The 24,443-nt window shown below is 42.1% G+C and overlaps 1 protein-coding gene across 3 annotated transcripts; it reads right to left on the bottom strand.

The window, feature by feature from the left end:
• Window positions 1–390: 390 nt before the first annotated feature.
• Window positions 391–22,068, bottom strand: LOC109871759 (receptor-interacting serine/threonine-protein kinase 1). 3 transcript variants are annotated; one of them, XM_031806869.1, is made up of 11 exons: window positions 21,764–22,067; window positions 21,311–21,505; window positions 20,258–20,414; window positions 19,901–20,038; window positions 19,163–19,406; window positions 15,890–16,039; window positions 13,882–13,958; window positions 13,512–13,587; window positions 6,899–7,603; window positions 6,574–6,726; window positions 391–5,363 (listed from the first exon to the last, which is right to left on the bottom strand). In XM_031806869.1, exons 2-11 carry the CDS (start codon window positions 21,466–21,468, stop codon window positions 5,068–5,070), a joined length of 2,154 nt encoding a protein of 717 aa, XP_031662729.1. In that variant the 5' UTR covers window positions 21,469–21,505; window positions 21,764–22,067; the 3' UTR covers window positions 391–5,067. The 3 variants fall into 3 exon arrangements, with proteins under 3 accessions (XP_031662729.1, XP_031662728.1, XP_031662730.1); XM_031806868.1 differs by having other exon boundaries at window positions 21,859–22,067; XM_031806870.1 differs by having other exon boundaries at window positions 6,574–6,723; window positions 21,311–22,068.
• Between the last annotated feature and the right edge of the window lie 2,375 nt (window positions 22,069–24,443).

Raw genomic sequence — 24,443 nt, 5'->3', positions numbered from 1 at the left:
TCAGGTAAGGTGGAGGTGATATGATCCTTAGCCTCTCAAAGCACTTCATGATGACAAGTGAGTACCTAAGTCCTGTTGTTGCTGTCTGGGTACACTAGTACATCATCTGGGGCCGGGTCAGGAGTTTGTCCTGGTCAGGAAAAACCATAGAATTGGAATTAAGAAGACTAATAATGAATTTAATAGGATCTCCTCTATGGGAACAACACTATTGGCCCCATGTAATGTTTCTTGGTGCTTCAACGGAGAATGGTATATCCACATTCAGAAGATTTGTATGGACTAGAATCAATCCGATTGCCCCTTTTCGGCTATGCACCTAGCATGACTTAGTGAGTCATTGACTACAAACAATTAGATCGCTTCTCAACAATTATGACAAAAATTCACTTCTCTTGAAACAGACTTTATTTAAAAACACAGTGAAGTGACAACACCAGCTCTTTTTGAGATGCCTCTCTCACCCACATATGAGCATACACACACACACATTTAAGCGTGCACACACACATGCACACACACACACACTACTAACTGCTACTGCCAAGCATCAAAATAACATACAAGCACGCACCAAAGCACATTCATTGACGTACAATCAGGGTCATGTCCAAGAGCAGACATTTTGATGGAAAATAGACCTGCAGTGCATGACTGCTGTTTTGTATCACAAAACACTACAATAGTTCATTTAAACTAGCCTAGAGACAAGAGGTTTCAATATCAGCGGACCTTTAATCTGTCAAATAGGGAATTGCCTCAAACAAATTCATATGCATTCATGTTTCATTTGCCGTACACTGGGGTAACTAATTGTCATGCATGGAGGAGGAAATTCCTGCCTGGCAGCTGTATGGGATAAATAGTGTAAGGTTGGAGCCCTTCGATGAGGCTGGTTCCGCATGATTATGAGACAAACCTGACAAGGAATACATACATTCTGCTGCCCTCTAGCGGAGAGCAGGTGAGCAACGACGTCTATGCTGGACAAGTCACATGTTTGTTGTCCACAGGAAACATGCATCTCTGTTCTGTTCTTGGAAAGCTACTGTACATGGTGTGCTTTTGAACTACTGCTGACCTAAATAATCAAGGTCTCGAATGTTGATGATCGAATGATTGGTTGAATCAGGGTGTGTTGGTGCTGCACAGCCATAGAATTAGAATGAGTTAATTATATTTCTATATGCACTGACTGCACACCACGTAGCTCGCCTAGACCAAGGATCACTATACTGGAAGGATTATAATTTATTTTTAAATGTTCACTTCCGTTTTTCTTTGGTGCTGATAAAAAAATATTAAAATCAACTAAGATAAAATATGAATAAAAACATATTTCTGATTGTGAGTGTACTGGATTTTTAGAACGTACTGTGTGACACAAAATGTGTCTCTGAGTTCACAGCAGATGTTTCCAGTCCAAAGGCTTGTTTTATCCAAGTGATTAACTTTTTGAAAGACTGACAGGTAGTGGAAGTAAAGAAGATGACACTGTCAATTAAATTGGGAGTTTACGAGGGTGTCGGAGACAGGTTTGGAATGTGTTCTTATGGATGTAAGGACTGACCATCCACAATATCAAAATTATAGTTTTAACCATGTTTGGAGGCTATATAGTGTTTGCTTACATTTACTTTGTTTACAAACATTGGAGTAAAACAAGCCAATATTCGGAGTTCGGAGTGGTAAATTACGACGCAAGCTAGACTTTTATAAAGCTAGCCAGCTTCAGTTAGCTCCACATTCCATCTCAGCCTGTACTACGATGGTGGATTTTGCTTGTCTGCCTGCTGCTTAACTCTAGCAGGCTTTAACTGCGTGTGCATGTCACACATGTCTAGTCAAAGGCCGAACTCTTCACTGAGACAATGCTGAAACATTCATCCAATGCGAATCAGCACCACATTTTTGTTGTTGTTGTGTGGAAATCTAAATGAAAGAAAAGTTATTTAGCAAATGCAGCAGGCTATGGTGTGAAATAGGCTTTTAGAAGTGCAGTCTTTATTTGATATATTATCGTTAATGCCGTCTTTTGTGTGCTTATCCAGGGGTAAAAAAAAAAAAGTATAAATTCCATGACTGAAACTTACGTCGATCTCGGATCGATTGTCTAACCTCTCCTTTCATGTAAGAAAGGCATGACCATGCTTTTATGGAAATGGGATAATTTGATACATTTAGTAAACTGTGAGTTTAACCAATTCCAGTCTCCTTGCTTAGGGGGTTCGGAGTCCTCCCTGGGATTATTTTTTATGTAGAAGGAATGAAAAGCTCAGTTCTGGTAACTTTTTAAAAGGACATTTTACTCCAAAATTTACAAAAATAAAATTATGCTGCAACATCTAAAATATCATTTTCACCTTTAGAAACCGGCCAAATAACATATTGGTAAAAATTATTTTAACATAATGGACCATGCACATAGCCTATACATGGTCTATTTTATTAGATGTGCTATTAGCCAATAAGCATAATCACCTGTAGCCTACTGTAACTGACACAGCATAGGGGCTATAAAATTATGTACATATGATGAAGCAAATGAAGCATTTCTCCATCTGCATACCACATTGGACACAAAAATCCTGATTGTTATTATAAATCATTATTTATTATAAATATGAATATATACAGTGTATTCGGAAAGTATTCAGACCCCTTCCCTTTTTCCACATTTTGTTACGTTACAGCCTTATTCTAAAATGGATCGAATACATTTTCTCCTCATTACGCCCCATAATGACAAAGCGAAAATAGTTAGATATATTTTCGAAAATTTAATCAAAATAAAAAACAGAAATACCTTAATACCATAAGTATTCAGACCCTTTGCTATGATACTCGAAATTGAGCTCAGGTGCATCCTGTTTCCAATTATCATCCTTGAGATGTTTCTGCCACTTGATTGGAGTCCACCTGTGGTAAAATCAATTGGAAAGGCACATACCTGTCTACATAAGGCCCCACCGTTGACGGTTCAGGTCAGAGCAAAAACCAAGCCATGAGGTCAAAGGAATTGTCCGTACAGCTCCGAGACAAGATTGTGTCGAGGCACAGATCTGGGGAAGGCTACCAAAATATGTCTGCAGCATTGAAGGTCCCCAAGAACACAGTGACCTCCATCATTCTTAAATGGAAGAAGTTTGGAACCACCAAGACTCTACCTAGAGCTGGCCGCCCGGCCAAACTGAGAAATCGTGGAAGAAGGATCTTGGTCAGGGAGGTGAACAAGAACCCGATTGTGGAGATGGGAGAACCAGAAGGACAACCATCCAGCATTCCACCAATCAGGCATTTATGGTAAGGTGGCCAGACAGAAGCCACTCCTCAGTAAAAGGCACACGACACCCCAAAAGGCACCTAAAGGTCTTAGACCATGAGAAACAAGATTCTGATGTAACCAATATTGAACTATTTGCCCTGAATGCCAAGTGTCACGTCTGGAGGAAACTTGGCACCAACCTTACTGTGAAGTATGGTGGTGGCAGCATCATGCTGTGGGGATGTTTTTCAGTGGCAGGGACTGGGAGACTAGTAAGCATCGTGTGAAAGATGAACGGAGCAAAGAGATCCTTGATGAAAACCTGCTCCAGAGCGCTCAGGACCTCAGACTGGGGCGAAGGTTCACCTTCCAACAGGACAACGACCCTAAGCACAAAGCCAAGACAATGCAGGAGTGGCTTCGGGACAAGTCTCTGAATGTCCTTGAGTGGCCGAGCCAGAGCCCGGACTTGAACCCGATCAAACATCTCTGGAGAGACCTGAAAATAGCTGTGCAGGGACGCTACCCATCCAACCTGACAGAGCTTGAGAGGATCTGCAGAGAAGAATGGGAGAAATTCCCCAAATAGAGGTGTGCCAAGCTTGTAGTGTCATACCCGACAAGACTCAAGGCTGTATTCGCTGGTGAAGGTGATTCAACAAAATACTCAGTAAAGGGTCTGAATACTAATGTAAATGTGATGTGTAGATTGGTGAGGATATATTTCTATTTTAGAACAGTGGGTTAACTGCCGGTTCAGGGGCAGAACGACAGATTTGTACCTTGTCAGCTCGGGGGTTTGAACTTGCAACCTTCCGGTTACTAGTCCAATGCTCTAACCACTAGGCTACGTAACAAAATGTGGACAAAGTCAAGGGTTCTGAATACTTTCCGAATGCACTGGTGGTTGCGGCTGTTGCAAATGTGAAAATACAATCACAAGTTTGCAAAGCGGATGCTATCATTTTTTATTTTATTTATTTATTTTACCTTTATTTATCTAGGCAAGTCAGTTAAGAACAAATTCTTATTTTCAATGACAGCCTAGGAATAGTGGGTTAACTGCCTGTTCAGGGGCAGAACGACAGATTTGTACCTTGTTAACGCAGGGGTTTGAACTTGCAACCTTCCGGTTACTAGTCCAACGCTCTAACCACTAGACTACCCTGCCGCCCCATTACAACTGTATGTGTAACATGAAGATTTTTTTTTTTTTACACACAAAAACATTTGATTAATACAAACATTTAAATCAGTCGGCTTCCTCAAATGGAGGGGATGATGACAAGCTTTGCATGGAGGGTATCTGATTGAATTATTCCTCAACTTTTGGCTCAGACACTTCATTCAGGATAAAAATTTGTTGCCGATTATCCCGAGGATTTGACCAAGGTTGCCTCGCCAACTCCTCAAACCTGATTTGTAGTATAGGGCTCTGATGTGGCCCAACAGTTGAACTAAACTCATGAGGCATTTATAAGTTCTTCCTTCAATAATCAAATGGGTATATATTGTTAACTTAAGTCCAAAAATGGATGAAGCAACTGCAGATTTCCCAAAGATTGGAATGGTGTATTTGGGCTGCTACACTCATATCCAAATCATATGGCAAGAAAATTACAGCCAGACTACCTTCAGTAAGTAAGTAGTTCAAAGTCAATACTAACAACTCAACTCACAATCATTACACGTTAGACTGGTTGGTAGGAATGTAAGGGTGAGGGTGGGGGGCTGGAGTCAATAGTAACCCCTCTGGTATAGGGGTAGGGGGAATTGAATACAGTTGATACAGGCTACTGTACCTACAGAGAACTGTTGGTCCCGCTGGAGTGCAGAAGCCTCTTCAACAGGTCGACTTTAACACAGTTCTCCAGGGCTCTGCAGAGCCGGCCCACGGTGCAGCCCACACAGCCCTCCTTCATCCTCCAGCGCTCCAGCATCTGGTGCACCTTTTCAGGCAGCCCGTCACGTTGGTAGTCATGGTCGATGGTCTCCACCTCCACCTCGCTCAGTCCCAGACGACGGGCGCAGCGCTTCCAGTCCTTCCCGATGTTATCTCTCAGGAGATCCAGGTGCTCCTCCGTCACAGCCTGGTCCTCTGAACACAGGAAAGGACCCAACATAAAATATTGTATAACGTGAAAGTTAAAGCCCTTTTCTGTGATATTCACAAGGGTTTTTGATAATTTACTGTCAATTAATGATACATACCAATTGACTGTTGAATAATATTATTTATAAATTCCCCATGGTCTTAGTTTAACTATCCAACCAAATTATAACCCCAAATATATACTGAACAAAAATTTTAGCAATTTCAAAGATTTTACTGAGTTACAGTTCATATGAGGAAATCAATCAATTTAAATAAATTCATTCGGCACTAATCTATGGATTTCACAACTGGGAATACAGATATGCATCTGTTAGTCACAGATACCTTATAAAAAATGGGCCTCTAATGGGCAACAGGATCTCATCACTGTATTTTTTGCGCATTCAAATCGCCATCGCCAATTGTGTTTGTTGTCCGTAGCTTAAGCCTGCCCATACTATAACCCCACCGCCACCATGGGGCACTCTATTCACAATGTTGACATTAGCAAACCACTCGACCACACGACACCATGCACATGGTCTGCGGTTGTGAGGCCGGTTGGACATACGGCCAAATTCTCTAAAACAACGTTGGAGGCGGCTTATGGTTGAGAAATAAACATTACATTCTCTGGGAATAGTTCTGCTGGACATTCCTGCAGTCAACATGCCAATTGCACACTTCCTCAAAACTTGAGACATCTGTGGCATTGTGTTGTGTGACAAAACTGCACATTTTAGAGTGGCCTTTTATCTTGGCCAGCACAAGATGCACCTGTGTAATGATCATGCTGTTTAATCAGCTTCTTGATATGCCACACCTGTCAGGTGGATGGATTATTTTGGCAAAGGAGAAATGCTCACTAACAGGGATGTAAACAAATTTGTGCACAACATTTGATAGAAATAAGCTTTTTGTGGTTATGGAACATTTCTGGGATCTTTTATTCAGCTCATGAAACATGGGACTCAGACTTTACATGTTGCGTTAATAATGTTGTTCAGTGTAAATTTGTAAACAAACAATGCATAGATGAATGGTTTTATGGTACATTTTGTGGTTCCCTTCCTGAACCAGATAGCATAGAACCCCTCTATTGTGGCCAAATGCAAAATCTGTGACTAGTAGAAAACATGACATAGACAAATAGGAAGCTGATGTCTATTTTCAGGAAGTAGGCTCCTCTTTGCAGGATGTAGTCTACTCTTACCATACATCTGCAGGTTTTCTTTGAGCAGAGAGAGTGAGTTGGGCCCGTTGGAGAGAGAGCTGGCTGAGCTGCTGTATGACTCATGACCCCTGATGCTGAGTGTGTTGTTGCTGCCTATCTGGATCCCACTGGCATTCTGGATAAATAGGCCTGCTGCAACACACACGCACATGTACACACAAATGCAACGTTTCTCATAAATGCCTTCCTGATTGAATTGCTAGATAGCTGTCATGTTGACTGTGGAATCTACATCAGCTGTAGACTAGCTGTAGTAATGGTGATACTGGTATCAAGCACTGTAATCTTTGTGCATCATCCTTACCTGGGTCTTGTGAAAGTCCAACCTTGGCACCTGAGTTCAGGCGCAGCCCTGCAGTGAGGTCTGGGGCAGCTGACTCTGGCACTGGGTAGGCTGGCCAGGACTGGAGGCGGTCATACTGGGCGTAGGGATATTGCTGCTGGGGGGAGTACTTGCCATGGCTCAGAGATGGGCTGCTGGTGGACTCAGGGATGTGGCTTGACAGCTGGTGTCTTGGTGTGGTGGTACCGGAGGGGGCCGTAGCCTCGTACAGGTCAGAGAGATGGAGGAGGGGGTCCACCTCCACGCTGCTGGGCTGGACGGCCTGGGTTTTGGTCCAAGACTGGACAGAGGACACTGGGGGCTGAGGGGGCCTGAGGTCTGGGAGGCCTCTGGTGGAAGTGAGGTCCTGTGAGGAGAGGCGCTGTGGGGTGGCAGGGTGAGGGTAGGGGCTGAAGTCCGGCTGGTCCATCCGGCAGTAGCTGCCGAATTTGTGGTACTCGTACTCCTGGGCTAATTTGACCTCCAGGTTTGACCTCGAACTGGTGACCAGTTTGAGCTCCATACCCGAGGGGGTGCTGATGGGGCCGAGGGCCCGGGCATCTGGCTGGATTAGGGATGGCTCACAGGGAAGGAAGAGGTTCAGGTCCTCAATGCTGGCCTCCACTGGACCAGCTTCTATACGGACAGCCCCAGCACTGTCTGAGCTCAGCAAGGGAGCTGGCCGGTCTATAGTGAGAAGAGGTAGAGGGTTCATTAAAAAAAAGATGAATTCTAAATTGAGATCCATGTGCATTACCTCTTAACGTCGTATAAATGGTTTATTGGTGAGAATGAGAGATTTGAACGAAAAAGCTAAATACGGGCAAAGATCTCAAGTTCGGGTCTTAGTTCGGGCTGTTACGGTGACGGCATTACCGCCACAGTGGCGGTCAAGAGTAATGAGTGCAGTCGAATTCCATCCATATTTTTTTCCTTCACATTTTCAAACAGTTCATTTAAATTTTCCAATGGGGCAATACATTTGGGTGAGGTTTTTTTCTCGCCTGAGTAGCCTTGTTTCACTGCCAAAAAATAAAATTAAACCATCTAGTGTTCAGCGAAATAACAACACAATGTCAAATACTGGAAGCCTAGTCAAATAATTAACATCAATCACATTAACCGTTACTCTCTCGCGGGAATTCCACTAACGGTCCTTATGTAGCTAAACGTAGCTGCTGCTCATTCCGTTTGCTCGAAAATGGATAAATGGTTAAAAAAAGTAAGGCCCGCGTCCATAGAGACACATACCAGCTCTACTGGTAGTACTGCTACTACCAGCAGTACTACACCTGCACCTGATGATGACACAAGTTGTTCTGCTTCCATGAGCAAATCCAATGCTAGCATCAGCAATTCTACATTTGTTGTTAGCCCAGCTAGCATGGACACTGACAGTTGTGAATCTGATGCAGCCGAAGAGCTACTGCCCCCTTACCCAGGAAAGCACCGAAAGAAAGACAGGGACGTTTAGAAACATTACATGCCAATTTGAAGAATAAGCCACGGGAGATTTTTTTGAGCGAGAATTAAGATGACTTTTGGGTAGTTAAGACATGTTTAAAAGCAACAGATACCATTAATAAGAAGGGGCTAGAAAAGTATTATATGGTGAGCTACGGAGTGGCTAGGACAGGCAAGCCCCATACTATTGTGGAGGACTTAATTATTCCTTCTGCCGTGGATATGTCTGGGCCAATACTTGGGGGAAAGGCCAAAAAAACTATATAGACAATGCCTTCAACAAACAAAACTGTTTGTGACATGGAAGGAGATGTTTTGAAACAATTACTGCTTCGCATACAAGCCAGTGAATTCTATGCGTTACAGCTGGGTGAGTCAACAGACATGGCGGGCCTTGCACAGCTCCTGGTATATGTCTGTTACGTTTATGGGGGGTCAATTAAAGAGGAAATCCTCTTCTGCAAAGCACTGGAAACACAGGACAACAGGAGAGGATATTTTTTAAGTACTGGACAGCTTTGTGACATCAAATGGACTTTGGTGGTCAAGATGTGTTGGTATCTGTACTGATTCCGCAAAAGCCATGACAGGGAGACAAAGTGGAGTGGTATCGCGCGTGCAAGCAGTTTCCCCCCCGACGCCACGTGGGTACACTGCAGCATCCACCGAGAGGCTCTTGCTGCCAAGGGAATGCCTGACAGCTTGAAAGACGTTTTGGACACTACAGTGAAAATGGTTAACTTTCTTAAAGCAAGGTCCCTGAACTCTTGTGTATTTTCTGCACTATGCAACAATATGGGCAGCGACCATGTAACGCTTTTACAACATACAGAAGTGCGCTGGTTATCAAGGGGCAAAGTAATGACATGTTTTTTGTTAATTGAGAGACGAGCTTAAAGTTCTCTTTACTGACCATAATTTTCACTTGTCTGACCGTTTGCATGATGATGAGTTTCTCACACGACTGGCCTTACTGGGTGATGTTTTTTCTCACCTGAATGATCTGAATCTAGGATTACAGGGACTCTCTGCAACTATATTCAATGTGCTGGACAAAATTGAGGCTATGATTAAGAAGTTGGAGCGCTTCTCTGTCTGCATTAACAAGGACAACACACAGGTCTTTCCATCATTGTATGATTTTTTGTGTGCAAATGAACTCAAGTTTACAGACAATGTCAAATGTGATATAGCGAAGCACCTGAGTGAGTTGGGTGCGGAATAACACAGGTACTTTCCCAAAACGTATGACACAAACAACTGGATTCATTATCCCTTTCATGCCCTGCCTACAGTCCACTTACAGATATTTGAACAAGAGAGCCTCATCGAGATTATAACAAGCGGTTCTGTGAAAATTACATTTTATCAGAAGCCACTGCCAGATTTCTGGATTGGGCTGCGCTCAGAGTATCCTGCCTTGGCAAATCGCACTGTTAAGACACCGATGCCCTTTGCAACCACGTACCTATGTGAGAGTGGATTCTTGGCCCTCACTAGCATGAAAACTAAATACAGGCACAGACTGTGTGTGGGAAATGATTTAATACTGAGACTCTCTCCAATACAACCCACCATAACAGAGTTATGTGCAAGCACACCCTTCTCATTAACCTGCGGTGAGTTATTCACAATTTTCGATGACCAAATGAAGTTTTATATGTAAGATGGCTAAATCAAAAGCAAAATTATTGATTATTATTATTTGTGCCCTGGTCCTATAAGAGCACTTTGTCACTTCCCACGAGCCGGGTTGTGACAAAAACTCACTCATTCTTATGTTTAATAAATGTATTGTAATAGTGTGTGTGTGGCAGGCTTACAATGATGGCAAAAAACAACATTTGAGAGTGCGCTGACCCTGGTGCTAGAGGGGATACGCAGCTGGAGGTTGAATGTTTTAAGGGGTACGGGACCACTGCTCTAAACAATCTGACATCAATGCAAATGTAATCCAAACACTTCATGAGAGCCCATGAGCTCATGTTGAGCAACATTTCTACAGGCTCTGCAATATGCTTGAGAAAAAGGAGTGATCCCCATCAGCTTTCTATAGGCTAGACCTACTATTTATTTCTCTCAACATTGCTAATATTAAGCACATTGCTTCTCTTCACAACTAGAGTATAGCCTACCTGGCTGGCATGAAAATGAACCATGGGAAAAGCGTCTTCCAATCGCTATTTAAGTGCATAGATTACATGCATTTTTTCTGCTGCATGTTTTGAGACAGGTGCATGATAATGGTCCATTCTAAATCAAAACATATTCCATTCTAAATCAAAACATATTCCATTCTAAATCAAAACATATTCCATTCTAAATCAAAACATATTCCATTCTAAATCAAAACATATTCCATTCTAAATCAAAACATATTCCATTCTAAATCAAAACATATTCCATTCTAAATCAAAACAAATTTCACTTATATTATTTAGAATATGTAAAGACAAGATAGTGTGACAATATAAGTGTGACATCATTCATCACACTTGTGAATGATGCCCAGCTTAAGGCAAGAAATCATAGTCGCACACCTCATGTAGCCTAGCCCATATGCCTATATGTTTTGATGATACTTGCATCAAAACTAAAGTGGCCAAATAACTTCTTAAAATTAAGCACATTAATCCACTTTACAACTGGTGTAAAGCCTAACTGGCATACATGCGCACCGTGCGAGTTTCAAGTTTGAGGAAAATAATTTCACCATAAAAATTCACCTTTTATAATTAAAGCATAATCGCATTTGTGCTAATGGAACATTTGCGCTTATAGCCTACTGCCATGTGTGCGCATTGCTACACTTATAATATGATGAAATAGCATAATAGTTATTAATATTTTAAGCTAAACATAGTTTTTTTGATGCTATTGGTTGTATTAATTTGGGATCTATCGCATCCCACAACTGTCCCAGACTATGTTTGGAATATTTATTACTCACACAGAATAGAATAGGTTGACTTTTGTACTATGGGGGATAGTAAATAGACATAAATTAATGCTTTTGCTGTTCGTTAAGACTTCTCATCTTGGTGGCTGATGAAATGTACAGTAAATATGGACAGTTCTTCCTAAATCTTCAATATGTGCCTAGGAATTGGATAAGGATCCAGGCCGTTGGGTCCCTGATGTGTCTGTCTTTGCTTGTAGCCTGTGAGAAAGACCCGATCACGTGACGGAGAGCCAAGTGAGTGAGAGGTGCTTCGGCACGCAGCTGGGAGAAGGGAATTATGATTATTATATTCAGCCCAAGGGCACAATGGCCACTTGCCGCAAAAGGCACGGATGTTTTTAGGGGCTATTACAGCCACACAAAGGGGATGCAGCCGGGAAATTCAAGGCATTATCAAATACGTGTCAAATTGTGAATGAGAGACTGATGAAGTATGTACAGACTGCACAAAAATCAAAGCAGAGCTCATGCCTTTCGTGCAACTTTTTTCAAATCATCATTAGTCACATCATGCAGCCTTAGAATGTATGAAAATATATAACCCAACATTTGTATCGCAACTAAAGTTACATAAATAACTCTAAATGAAGCATATAGGAGGCCCTGTTTCTTTGTTAACCGCTCACCACAGAATAGTCATGTGTTCACTCCCTCAAATCGTTTGGAGAAAATATCCTTTCTATTTTATTCAGCTTTGTTCAATAATGCCACAGACTTCTAAGCAAATATTGTCTGCTAAATTAACTAGTGTAGCCCACAGCCATATGGCATAGTCAGATCAGGGCCTAACATAAGGACAACTCAGAGTATGCTATTCTGTTCTTCTGAAAGAGACTACATTTTCTTCATATCATGTTTCTTTAGACCTGTCTAAAATAAATAATGGATTTATTGTGACGGTGTAGGCTATATTTCATGGATTTGACTTTTTAAAATGTAGATGTTCCAAAAGGTCTGCATCAGTGGCTTGTAGGCTATGCGTTTTATGTTAATTAACAGTCAATTAACATAAGACGGGCAGTTATTTGCTTGACAATCACCAGCTGACAGAATGTCACGACCGCCACAGCCCTAGTCTTAGTGTATCCTGTCTCGTAAGATGTTTTTTTTTTTTTAAGTAAAAAAATAAATAAAATTGTCATGCCAAATAGTTCAGTGGACTTTGACCAACCTCTTGGATCAGTGTGCTTAGGCTGAGTATATTAAACTTGACACAAGTCTACACCATGCTGAGACTGTAGACAGTGTGCGGTGTAGAGTTGTAAGACATAAGGCTGTGAGTGGTCTAGAGGTATACGGCCAGGGCAACAACTACTCTTCCTGAGGACGAACCACACCAAAGCAGCCACATTACATATAAAACAAAAGATAAAACAGTGAACTATGTTTGTACTAAATGAGCTTAAGAGAAAACGGTACATCATATAACATCCCTACACCACCACATATTCACATCACAAAATATTCAATAGCACCATACAACTATGTGTGCGTGCGTATGCATGTCTGTACCTTTGTGCGTCTCTTCACAGTCCCCTTTGTTCCATAAGGTGTATTTTTACCTGCTTTTTAAATCAGATTCTACTGCTTGCATCAGTTACCTGATGTGGAATAGAGTTCCATGTATTCATGGCTCTATGAAGTACTGTGTGCCTCCCATAGTCTGTTCTGGACTTGGGGACTGTGAAGAGACTTCTGGTGGCTTGTGGGGTATGTATGCATGGCTGTCTGAACTCTTTGTTAAGTGTTGCAGTTATTTCAATCACTGTAGTATCTGATGTGTATAGTGTTGAGTCATCTGCATACATATACACACTGGCCTTACTCAAAACCAGTGGCATGTCATTAGTAAAGATTGAAAAAAGGAAGGGGCCTAAAAAGCTTCCCTGGGGAATTCCTGATTCTACCTGGATTATGTTTGAGAGGCTTCCATTAAAGATCACCCTCTGTGTTCTGTTAGACAAGTAACTATTTATCCACATTATAGCAGGGGGTGTAAAGCTATAACACTTACGTTTTTCCAGCAGCAGACTATGATTGATAATGTCAAAAGCTGCACTGAAGTCTAACAAGTATAAAGAGGAAGCGAGCAGTCTGGAGTTGTAAGGCGGAAAGCTATAAAAGGTCAGGGCCTTGAAGCCCGCCTCCCGTGGTGCTCAGACCACTCACCTGCTGTAAGGCTCTCAGGAGGCATCGATAAAGATTTCATCTTCTCCACCAGCTCCTCAGGCCCCTCGTACAAGTCCTACATGCCAATGAAAAAGATCACAAGACGCATAACATAGTTTAAAATGTGTTATGGACCTTTTATGATAGATGAGGTAATATTGTGGTAATATAATGAGGTAATCACACACTCACAGAGGTGATAGTGTTTTCAAGAGTTAACAACAACTTAGTGAATCGCCACAAACAATGAACCCATCAATATCTTTCACTAAGTTACTGTATTTGTTTCGACAATGTTTTGTGAAACACTTGGTTAATTAAATTATGTACTCATGACAATGCTATCACCTTGTTCACGCAATCAACTTACTCTGAGACCAAGTGAGTCCCTTTCTACATCTGGCTCCAACTTCTCCCTGTAGACGGGCAGGAAGAAGTTGTAGCCCTCTTGTCGAGAAAAAGAGAGAGAAAGCAATTAGAGCAGTCATATTACTAACATAGCCACATAAGAGTGTGTATTAGACTCGTGAATACCAAGGGATCACTTGAATTGACTTGCCCCTGAACAGGCAGTTAACCCACTGTTCCTAGGCCGTCATTGAAAATAAGAATTTGTTCTTAACTGACTTGCCTAGTTAAATAGAGGTAAAAAATACACATTTTAATTTAAAAAAATTGATGCTCGTTGAAGTACTCATTTATCCATTAGGTCCAAAGTTGACTTGTGATGATGACACAGCACATTGGTTAAATATTGCACTTGTTTAGAACTCGTGTTGGAATGTACAAGTTGCAAATGCTCTGTAATACACCTTTTAATACCACGTCTGTACACGTGTGTGTACGCACACACACACACACACACACACACACACACACATTCAAAAGTTTGGGGGTCACTTAGAAATGTCCTTGTTTTTGAAAGAAGAGCTAATTGTTTGTCCATTAAAATAACATCAAATTGATCATAAATAGTGTAAACATTGGTAATGTTGTAAATTAATATTGTAGCTGGAATCAGCAGTGAAGAGGCGACTCCGGGTTGTTGGCCTTCTAGGCAGAGTTGCAAAGAAAAAGCCATATCTCAGACTGGCCAATAAAAATAAACGATTAAGATGCGCAAAAGAGGAACAGAGGAACATCCAGGAGTCGCCTCTTCACTGCTGATGTTGAGACGGGTGTTTTGCGGGTACTATTTAATGAAGCTGCCAGTTGAGGACTTGTGAGGAGTCTATTTCTCAAACTAGACAATAAAGTATTTGTCCTCTTGTTCAGTTGTGCACCGGGGCCTCCCACTCCTCTTTCTATTCTGGTTAGAGAAAGTTTGCGCTGTTCTGTGAAGGGAGAGTAGTACACAGTGTTGTACAAGATCTTCAGTTTCTTTGGAAATTTCTTGCATGGAATAGCCTTCCTTTCTCAGAACAAGAATAGGCTGACGAGGTTCAGAAGAAAGTTATTTGTTACTGGCCATTTTGAGCCTGTAATCGAACCCACAAATGCTGATACTCCAGATACTCAACTTGTGTAAAGAAGGCCAGTTTTATTGCTTCTTTAATTAGAACAACAGTTTTCAACTGTGCTAATGTAGCCGGTGTGAAATGGCTAGCTAGTTAGCGGTGGTGCGCGCTAGTGGCGTTTCAATTGGTGACGTCACTTGCTCTGAGACCTTGAAGTAGTGGTTTCCCTTGCTCTGCAAGGGCCGCAGCTTTTGTGGAGCGATGGGTAACGATGTTTCGAGGGTGACTGTTGTGTGCAGAGCGTCCCTGGTTCGCGCCCAAGTCAGGGCGAGGGGACGGACGTAAAGTCCATACTGTTACACTAACATAATTGCAAAAGGGTTTTCTAATGATCAATTAGCCTTTAATAAGTATAAACTTGGATTAGCTAACACAACGTGCCATTAGAACACAGGATTGATGGTTGCTGATAATGGGCCTCTGTACGCCTATGTAGATATTCCATTTAAAAAATCTGCCGTTTCCAGCTACAATAGTCATTTACAAATGTCTACACTGTATTTCTGATCAATTTGATGTTACTGTAATGGACAAAATTGCTTTTCTTTCAAAAACAAGACCATTTCTAAGTGACCCCAAACTTTTGAACGGTAGTGTAAATCCAGTTAGTCACAGGTGTATTGGGACCCCTGAAGGGTCTGGTTCCTCTCAAGGTTTCTTCTTCACCCCCCTAAATAGTTATATCAAGCTCCTGTTGCCCTGAACTTGCTATTTAGGTCTGGGTTTCGTGAATTAAGCAGTGATATTACTTTGTAAAAAGTGCTATACAAATACAATTTGATTGATTGCCATTGTGCGTATACTGTAATACATGATTTGAAATACCTGTACCTCAATCTCACCACACATATGCACACACACCTCTGAATGTTGGCCGCCATTGTGGATCCTGATGCCAGCAACTCTTCATTAGCTCTATGATCTCTACAGGAGTATCACCAGGGATGAGGTATTCATTCGGACGATCGCCTTTACGGACACACTGGCAGATATGGTCCTCACTCCGAGCATCTGAAAATACAGTAGTCCAAAATGAATTCAGTGCATCTGTACAGGCATTTCAAAACATTCATAAAATGTTTACTATAAAATACAGTGGTCTCCAAAAGTATTGAGCCAGCGACACAGTCCAAAAGTATTGAGCCAGCGACACAGTTTTTGTTGTTTTGGATCTGTACTCCAGCACTTTGGATTTGAAATGATAAAATGACTATGGGGTTAAAGTGCAAACTGTCAGCTTTAATTTGATGGTATTTTCATCCATATCAGGTGAAATTACTGCACTTTTTGAACATATTCCCCCCATTTTAGGGGTCCAAAATTGGGACAAATTAAGTTGTGTATTAAAGTAGTAAAAAGTTAAGTATTTGGTCCCATATTCATAGCACGCAATGAAAACATCAAGCTTGTGACTCTACAAATTTGTTGGATGCATGTGCTGTTTGTTTTGGTTGTGTTTCATATTATTTTGTGCCCAATAGAAATTTATGGTAAATAATGTATTGTGTAATTACTTATTGTAAATAAAAAATATATAATGTTTCTAGAGTGAGAAAGTTACCGATGCACAAATATCAACCTTCCCAAAAACATTCTAACCTCCCGTTATTGTAATGGTAGAGGTTAGCATGTCTTGGGGGTATGATATTTGTGTGTCTCTAACTTTCTCACTCATCATTATTCACGGTCCATTCAGGATAATGCATTATTTACCATTCATTCCTATTTGGAACTAAATCATCTGAAACACAACCAAAACAAACAGAAAATGCATCCAGCAAAGTTGTAGTCACAAACTTTGTGTAGTTCAGTTACCTTTATATTCTTGGGTACCCTGCCAACATATGTTTCGTGTCTAAGCCGTTGAATTGCAACTCCACCTTGTCTCTAATACTGAAGTTTTTCCTGTTTGATTACATTGTGGAGGGAATGACTACTCCGTTTGTATTCTGTCATATTCCCAGTCACCTTGCCATGGTTAAATGCGGTGGTTCGCGCTTTCAGTTATCTGCGAATGCAGCCATCTATACATGTTTTCTGGTTAGGGTAGGTTTTAATAGTCACAGTGGGTACAACATCTCCTGACACTTCCTGATAAACTCAGTCCCTGTCTCAGTGTATTAGTCAAAATTATTATCGGAAGCTACCCGGAACATATCCTAGTCCGCGTGATCAAAACAATCTTAAAGTGCAGATTCCGATTGATCAGATTAGCGTTGCATAGTCCTTAGCATGGGTACTTCTTGTTTGAGTTTCTGCCTAGAGGAAGGGAGGAGCAAAATGGAGTCGTGGTCAGATTTGCCGAAAGGAGGGAGAGGGAGGGCCTTGTATGCATCCCGGAAGTTGGAGTAACAGTGGTTGAGTGTTTTAGCAGCGTGAGTACTGCAGTCGATATGCAGCCTCAGGATATACAGTGGGGAGAACCAGTATTGCCGATACTGCCGTACACTGCCGATTTTGCAGGTTTTCCTACTTACAAAGCATGTAGAGTTCTGTAATTTTTTATCATAGGTACACTTCAACTGTGAGAGACGGAATCTGAAACAAAAATCCAGAAAATCACATTGTATGATTTCTAAGTAAATCCTTTGCATTTTATTGCATGACAAGTATTTGATCACCTACCAACCAGTAAGAATTCCGGCTCTCACAGACCTGTTAGTTTTTCTTTAAGAATCCCTCCTGTTCTCCACTCATTACCTGTATTAACTGCACCTGTTTGAACTCATTACCTGTACAAAAGACACCTGTCCACACACTCAATCAAACAGACTCCAACCTCTCCATAATGGCCAAGACCAGACAGCTGTGTAAGGACACCAGGGATAAAATTGTAGACCTGCACAAGGCTGGGATGGACTACAGGACAGTTAATGGAGGCGAATGTGGACATTGAGCCTAAGGGAGAGTTGCGAGTAGTATGCACCAAATCTCCAGTGCTCAACCACAGCTCGGTTCAACCTGTGCCTGCACTCTGGATGGTCCAGGCTAAAGTGGTCATCCAGCCTGGAGGAGTGGTGCCAAGGCTGCGCACCAGAGCTCCCCCACAGACCGGTCCATCCGGTGCCTCCTCCACACACCAGGCCTCCTGTAGGTCTCGCCAGCCTGGTGGGTCCTGTGGCAGCCCCACACAGTCTCTCCGTCTCCACCCTCCAGGTTCTCTCTCCAGGCCAGAGCCGCCTGTCTGTCCTGAGCTGCCAGAGCCGCCCGTCTGTCCTGAGCTGCAAGAACCGCCTGTCAGTCAGGTGCCTGCCGGAGCTGCCCATCAGTCAGGAGCCGCCCGTCACTCCCGCGAAGCCGGAGCCGCCCTTCACTACGGCGCGGCCGGAGTCTCCCATCTATTCGGGCCCGCTGCAAGGGTCCCCAGTCTGAGGATGGCAGCGAGGGTCGCCGCTCCAAAGGCGCCACTTAAGCGGTCAAAGACTATGGTGGAGTGGGGTCCACGTCCCGCGCCAGAGCCGCCACCGATGACAGACGCCCACCCAGACCCTCCCCTATAGGTTCAGGTTTTGCGGCCGGAGTCCGCACCTTTGGGGGGGGGGGGGGGGGGGGTACTGTCATGTTCTGACCTTAGCTCCTTTTTTATGTCTTTGTGTTAGGTTGGTCAGGGCGTGAGTTGGGGTGGGTAGTCTGTTATTTTTTCTAGGTTATATTTCTATGTGTTTGGCCTAGTATTTTTTTTTATCAAGCAGGTGTCGTTCGTTGTCTCTGATTGAGAATCATACTTAGGTAGCCTGTTTTCCCCATTTTGGTTGTGGGTGTTTAATTTCTGTTTAGTGTTTGTTTACCTGGCAGAACTGTTTAGTTTTCTCTTCGTTATTATTTTGTGTAGTGTTCAGTTTGTTCAATTAAAAAATGACGAACACTTACCACGCTGCATTTTGGTCCTCCTCTCCTTCCACCAACGAGAAGCGTTACAATATGGATGAAAATACCCTCAAATTAAAGCTGACAGTCTGCACTTTAACCTCATAGTCATTGTATCACTTCAAATCCAAAGTGCTGGAGAAGAGCCGAAACAACAACAAAATTGTCACTGTCCCAACACTTTTGGAACTCACTGTATATGGCTGAAATCACATCCGATTACTATAACCCCAACAGGCCTATGTAGACTGAATTAGCAACACTCACTTTCAAAGGGCTCCCTGGCAGTGAGGATGACCCAGATGACAATAGCGAAGCTATAGATGTCAGACTTCTCAGAGGAGAGTGTATGGATGCTGTCAAGGTGCTCAGGAGCCATGTAGCACAGAGTACCAGCTGCCCTGGCACCCCCTCCTCCAGCCCCCATACGTCCTAGCCGGCTCTGCCTGCGAGACTCCTCCTTAGTCAGTCTGCTCCACGTCTGACAGGTGGCCAGGCCCAGGTCTGCAATCTGGAGCACATTTACAGACATGCATATTCATACATGTACATGCATTACGCACACGCATACATGGATTTCACACACACATCCATACACATACACTACCATTCAAGAGTTTGGAGTCACCTAGAAATGTCCTTGTTTCTTAAAGAAAAGTGTATTTTTTGTCCATTAAAAGAACATCAAATTTATCAGAAATACAATGTAGACATTCTTAACGTTGTTAATGGATTATCTACATACAGTTGAAGTCGGAAGTTTACGTACACCTTAGCCAAATACAATGGAACTCAGTGTTTCACAATTCCTGACATTTAATCTTAGTAGAAATTCCCTGTCTTAGGTCAGTTAGGATCACCACTTTATTTTAAGAATGTGAAATGTCAGAATATTAGTATGATTAATTTAAATCAGGTAACAATTAAACATAGTTCATTAGATAACAGTCTTCAAATGAATGTTAAAGTCTAGTCACGACATATATTATACAGTGTGTGCTGTACCTTAATATGAAAATCGTTGTCCACCAGTATGTTTTCTGGTTTGAGATCCTTGTGTATGACACGGTTCTTCATCAGGTACACCATCCCCTCCAGAATCTCCAATATGATCCTGCCCTTGATAGATATCGGCACAGAAACCTGGAGAAAAGACAGGAATATATAAAAGTTGTTATCCCAAAGAGAAAACAGCTCGTTGATATTACACAGACCAAAGTGTGATGCAGAGACCTCCCACCTCTGCAGCGAGGATGGAGGCTAGCCTGTGAGTTCAGGAACTAACCTATAGTGAGACTGTAGACTAAGTTAGATATTGTTGTTAATGTAGTTGTCATTGTTTTTGTTGTGATCTCCTCTAACCTGGTCCAGCATGGCCAGCAGGTTGCCTTTAGGGAGGAGCTCCATGACCAGAGAGTAGTCCCCATCCTCCAGGATCACCCCCAGCAGCCTGACCACCCGCTCATGGTTCAGTCTTGTCATCAGGCTGCCCTCTTCTAGCAGGGACTGCTTATTGCCCCTGGGGAAGACAGGGAGGAAGGCTTGGTCAAGATTACCAGTTTGAAAAATGTGTTAATTTGGAGATGTATTACTATGTAATAACTAAGCTAACTGTAGGCTACTTGAGCACTATACACACTACAGACACCCATTTTCTCTGTTTTTATCATCATTTGTGTCACAGGAATAGAGAAGTGTAGCCTACCCATTGGACTGGTTCTTTTTCTGTGTGAACTCATAAAACATTATCTAAAACAGTGGTTACCAAACTGTGGGGTACGCCCGTTCGTTTTTAAAGGAACTCAGTCCGACTTTAAACTTACTCTTGAAAGTTGTAATAGTAGAATGCACAGGGTGCAATTTCGAAATTGGGTAGGGCATCATCAGTTCCTCTTGTCATGTTAGTCATTACGTACCTTAAGAGAGCTATTTATAACTATCCCAACACAAATACACATTAGACATGGCAAAATGTATAGATTTGCAAGACAATTAGCTTTAAAACTGCAACATTTTCTTTGCACCACATAACAAAAAGTGTAGAATTGCAGGAAATAAGCTTGAAACCTGCACAATTCTCTCCACCAACAATAGGTGTGTGAACAGTTTGTGTCATGAACAATGCTGGGCGCATAGAAATAGACGTGGCGCGGGATGTTCCCAAATGCTGAAAGGGGAATCCCTGATCTAAAAGTTATGTTAAACCATGCAAGTAAGTAGCATATCATTCAAATCATTTTTTTATCTAACTAAAAATAAAATATTAGGAAACAAACTTTACTTCATGGATAGCATAGAAAAATATACTTTAAAGTTGCTTCTTTAAATTAGAAAACAATATGAAACTTTTGGAGCGTGACAGTCACAACACTGGTCATGGACACTGGGGAATCCCCACCATGGCCCTCTACTCACTCATTGCGTGGTGGCCCGGTGTAGACGCTCTTCAGAACCACCTGACCGAGGGTTTTGTGATAGCACAGGTACACGGTACCGAAGCCGCCGTAGTCCAGAGGCTCCTTTTTGATAAGGTCAGAGGATTTCATGTAGATAGAGTCCTGCACTGCAGCCATGGTGGCTGTCTACCTGGTCCGACCTCGGTATGTCCCTCTAGCATTGAGATTAGACCAGCGCATAAATTGTTAATAATAAAGCGCAATATCTCATTATGTAAAAGTATCAATAGTTGATTTCAGAACGAAATGAGCAGTAGGCTAATGAGATTAAGCGGCGTTGAATCGAATTACAGAACTGAATCTGGAAGTGAAACGTTACGTTAGTCAGACATCCACGACTGTAACGTTAACTTCAACACATTTAACGACAATGTTGTCAATTTCTAAAGTACACAAAATGAAGCCCGCATACCGTTTAACATTCGATGTAAATAGGTTATGCCTATGTATGCACTATGATTTAAAAAAATGTTGGACAAAACTGTAAATTATAGAGAAATATCCTACTTTCACACTCCACGGATAGTTCCGGGATTTGTCAAACTCGCTTTTTCTTCTTCGACGGGGTTTAAGGGCGGTTGGCATTCAATGTTGTTGGTGCATTACCGCCACCAACTAGAAAGGATAGTGAACGAGAAAAAAAATCCATTGCGGGGAAAAGGTGGAAAACGACATACAAAAATAGACACATCCATAAACAAAACACATCCCAACCCTTCAGTCATAACAAATATTGTAAATTAAAATGACCGCTCTAACAATGGAAATACATGTCATCGGAAATGGAAGGCAGGTGGGAGGTGAGATGTGTAACCATTCTAGCCATTGTGAGGGCAGATACACATGTAAACAATAGGCCATTGAGATAGTTAGAGAATGTATCGTTGTATCTGTGCCATTTTAGAGTCTGTGACAGAATAGGCAGTGCCATTGAGGCTTTCTCCATTTTAAAGTAGTCCATTTTCTTCATTGTCTGATTGCTCCCATTCATAGGAATTCCCACCCAGTTGACTACCTTAAAATGGTGGACGCCCTCAATGGCAAGGTCCATGCTAAAACGTTACATAGTAACAATAATATGCCAACTACTGTCTAAAAATAACAATGAAATAATAGTATTTTTTTTTTAAGTACATTAACAGCATTAAAAAAGTTTTACAACTACTATTAGGCTTACGACGAATGAAACTAATAAAACGAAGTATCAATAATATATACATATTATACTATGTAAAGTAGTTTTTTCAAAGATGCCTAAATGCCACGTTCGTCCACTTATATCAGTGCATTCATGACAACTTAACCAACTTCTAAACTTCTATTCGATCAAATAAGACTCACAAAGCAAATTAGCAATTACATTTTTTGTTGACCAAATTCGTCACCCTCTCATTGCCCTCCGTACAAAAATTCCACACTTCGTGTGCTTATTTTTTGGACAGATTTTGGGCAGAGTATACAGTACAGTACCTCTCACTTAGACTCTTCTTCCCTGGTCACAGACCAATCCAAAACACATCCCTACAAAGGCTCAGCTATAGAGTACCACAGTATGAGTCTTAACACTTATGTTTCTTAATACATTGTTGGATAGGCACTTGTAAGTAAGCATTTCACTGTAAGGTGTACCTGTTGTATTCTACACCTGTTGTATTCGGCACGTGACAAATATTTGTTTTGTTTTGATTTGAGTCATAATACCTATAAATTATAGCGGTCAAACACGGAGATGGTTCCAATCTCCCCCCCCCTCACTTTTATCAATATAGTCGCCTTACCCCCCCCCAAAATGAAATACTAATTGCCTGCTTATGTAGCTTTCATAAAGAACTAAAAATGCCTGTCTCAACACTGTAAAAAGTGATTAGTTGTATCAACTTAATTGAATTACTTCAACTGGTAACAAGCAAACTAGTAAAAAAAATTCAGGTCAAATAAACACTTTAGATTAAATGTAATTATTAGGTCAATGACACTTGTATTATTTGATTACAATCACAATTTGCCTCCGTAAAACTTAAATGTTCATTTTTTCCAAACTTGTTTATTTGATTTACTGAAAACTAAAATACTATGCAAAAACAACCTCAAATACAACAGATGATGCAATCTCTATTGCACTCCACACTGCCCTTTCCCACCTGGACAAAAGGAACACTTATGTGAGAATGCTATTCATTGACTACAGCTTAGCGTTCAACACCATAGTACCCTCAAAGCTCATCACTAAGCTAAGGATCCTGGGACTAAACACCTCCCTCTGCAACTGGATCCTGGACTTCCTGACGGGCCGATCCCAGGTGGTGAGGGTAGGTAGCAACACATCTGCCATGCTGATCCTCAACACTGGAGCCCCCCAGGGGTGCATGTTCCAGTCCCCTCCTGTTCACCCACGACTGCCTGGCCAGGCACGACTCCAACACCATCATTAAGTTTGCAGACGACACAACAGTGGTAGGCCTGATCACCGACAACGACGAGACAGCCTATAGGGAGGAGGTCAGACACCTGGCCGGGTGGTGCCAGAATAACAACCTATGCCTCAACGTAACCAAGACTAAGGAGATGATTGTGGACTACAGGAAAAGGAGGACCGAGTATTCACCCATTCTCATTGACGGGGCTGTAGTGGAGCAGGTTGAGAGCTTCAAGTTCCTTGGTGTCCACATCACCAACAAACTAGAATGGTCCGAACACCAAGACAGTCGTGAAGAGGGCACGACAAAGCCTATCCTCCCTCAGGAAACTAAAAAGATCTGGCAAGGGTCTTGAGATCCTCAAAAGATTCTACAGCTGCACCATCGAGCTGCATCCAGCTGCACCAGTGGTTGCATCACTGCCTGGTACGGCAATTGCTCATCCTCCGACCGCAAGGCACTACAGAGGGTTGTGCGTACGGCCCAGTACATCACTGGGGCTAAGCTGCCTGCCATCCAGGACCTCTACACCAGGTGGTGTCAGAGGAAGGCCCTAAAAATTGTCAAAGACCCCAGCCACCCCAGTCATAGACTGTTCTCTCTACTACCGCATGGCAAGCGGTACCGGAGTGCCAAGTCTAGGTCCAAGAGGCTTCTAAACAGCTTCTACCCCCA

The sequence above is a fragment of the Oncorhynchus kisutch genome, linkage group LG27 (genome assembly GCF_002021735.2).
Source record: "Oncorhynchus kisutch isolate 150728-3 linkage group LG27, Okis_V2, whole genome shotgun sequence".
Lineage (NCBI taxonomy): Eukaryota > Metazoa > Chordata > Actinopteri > Salmoniformes > Salmonidae > Oncorhynchus > Oncorhynchus kisutch.
The sequence above is the reverse complement of the archived record's forward strand: the minus strand, read 5'-3'. Positions and strand labels throughout refer to the sequence as shown.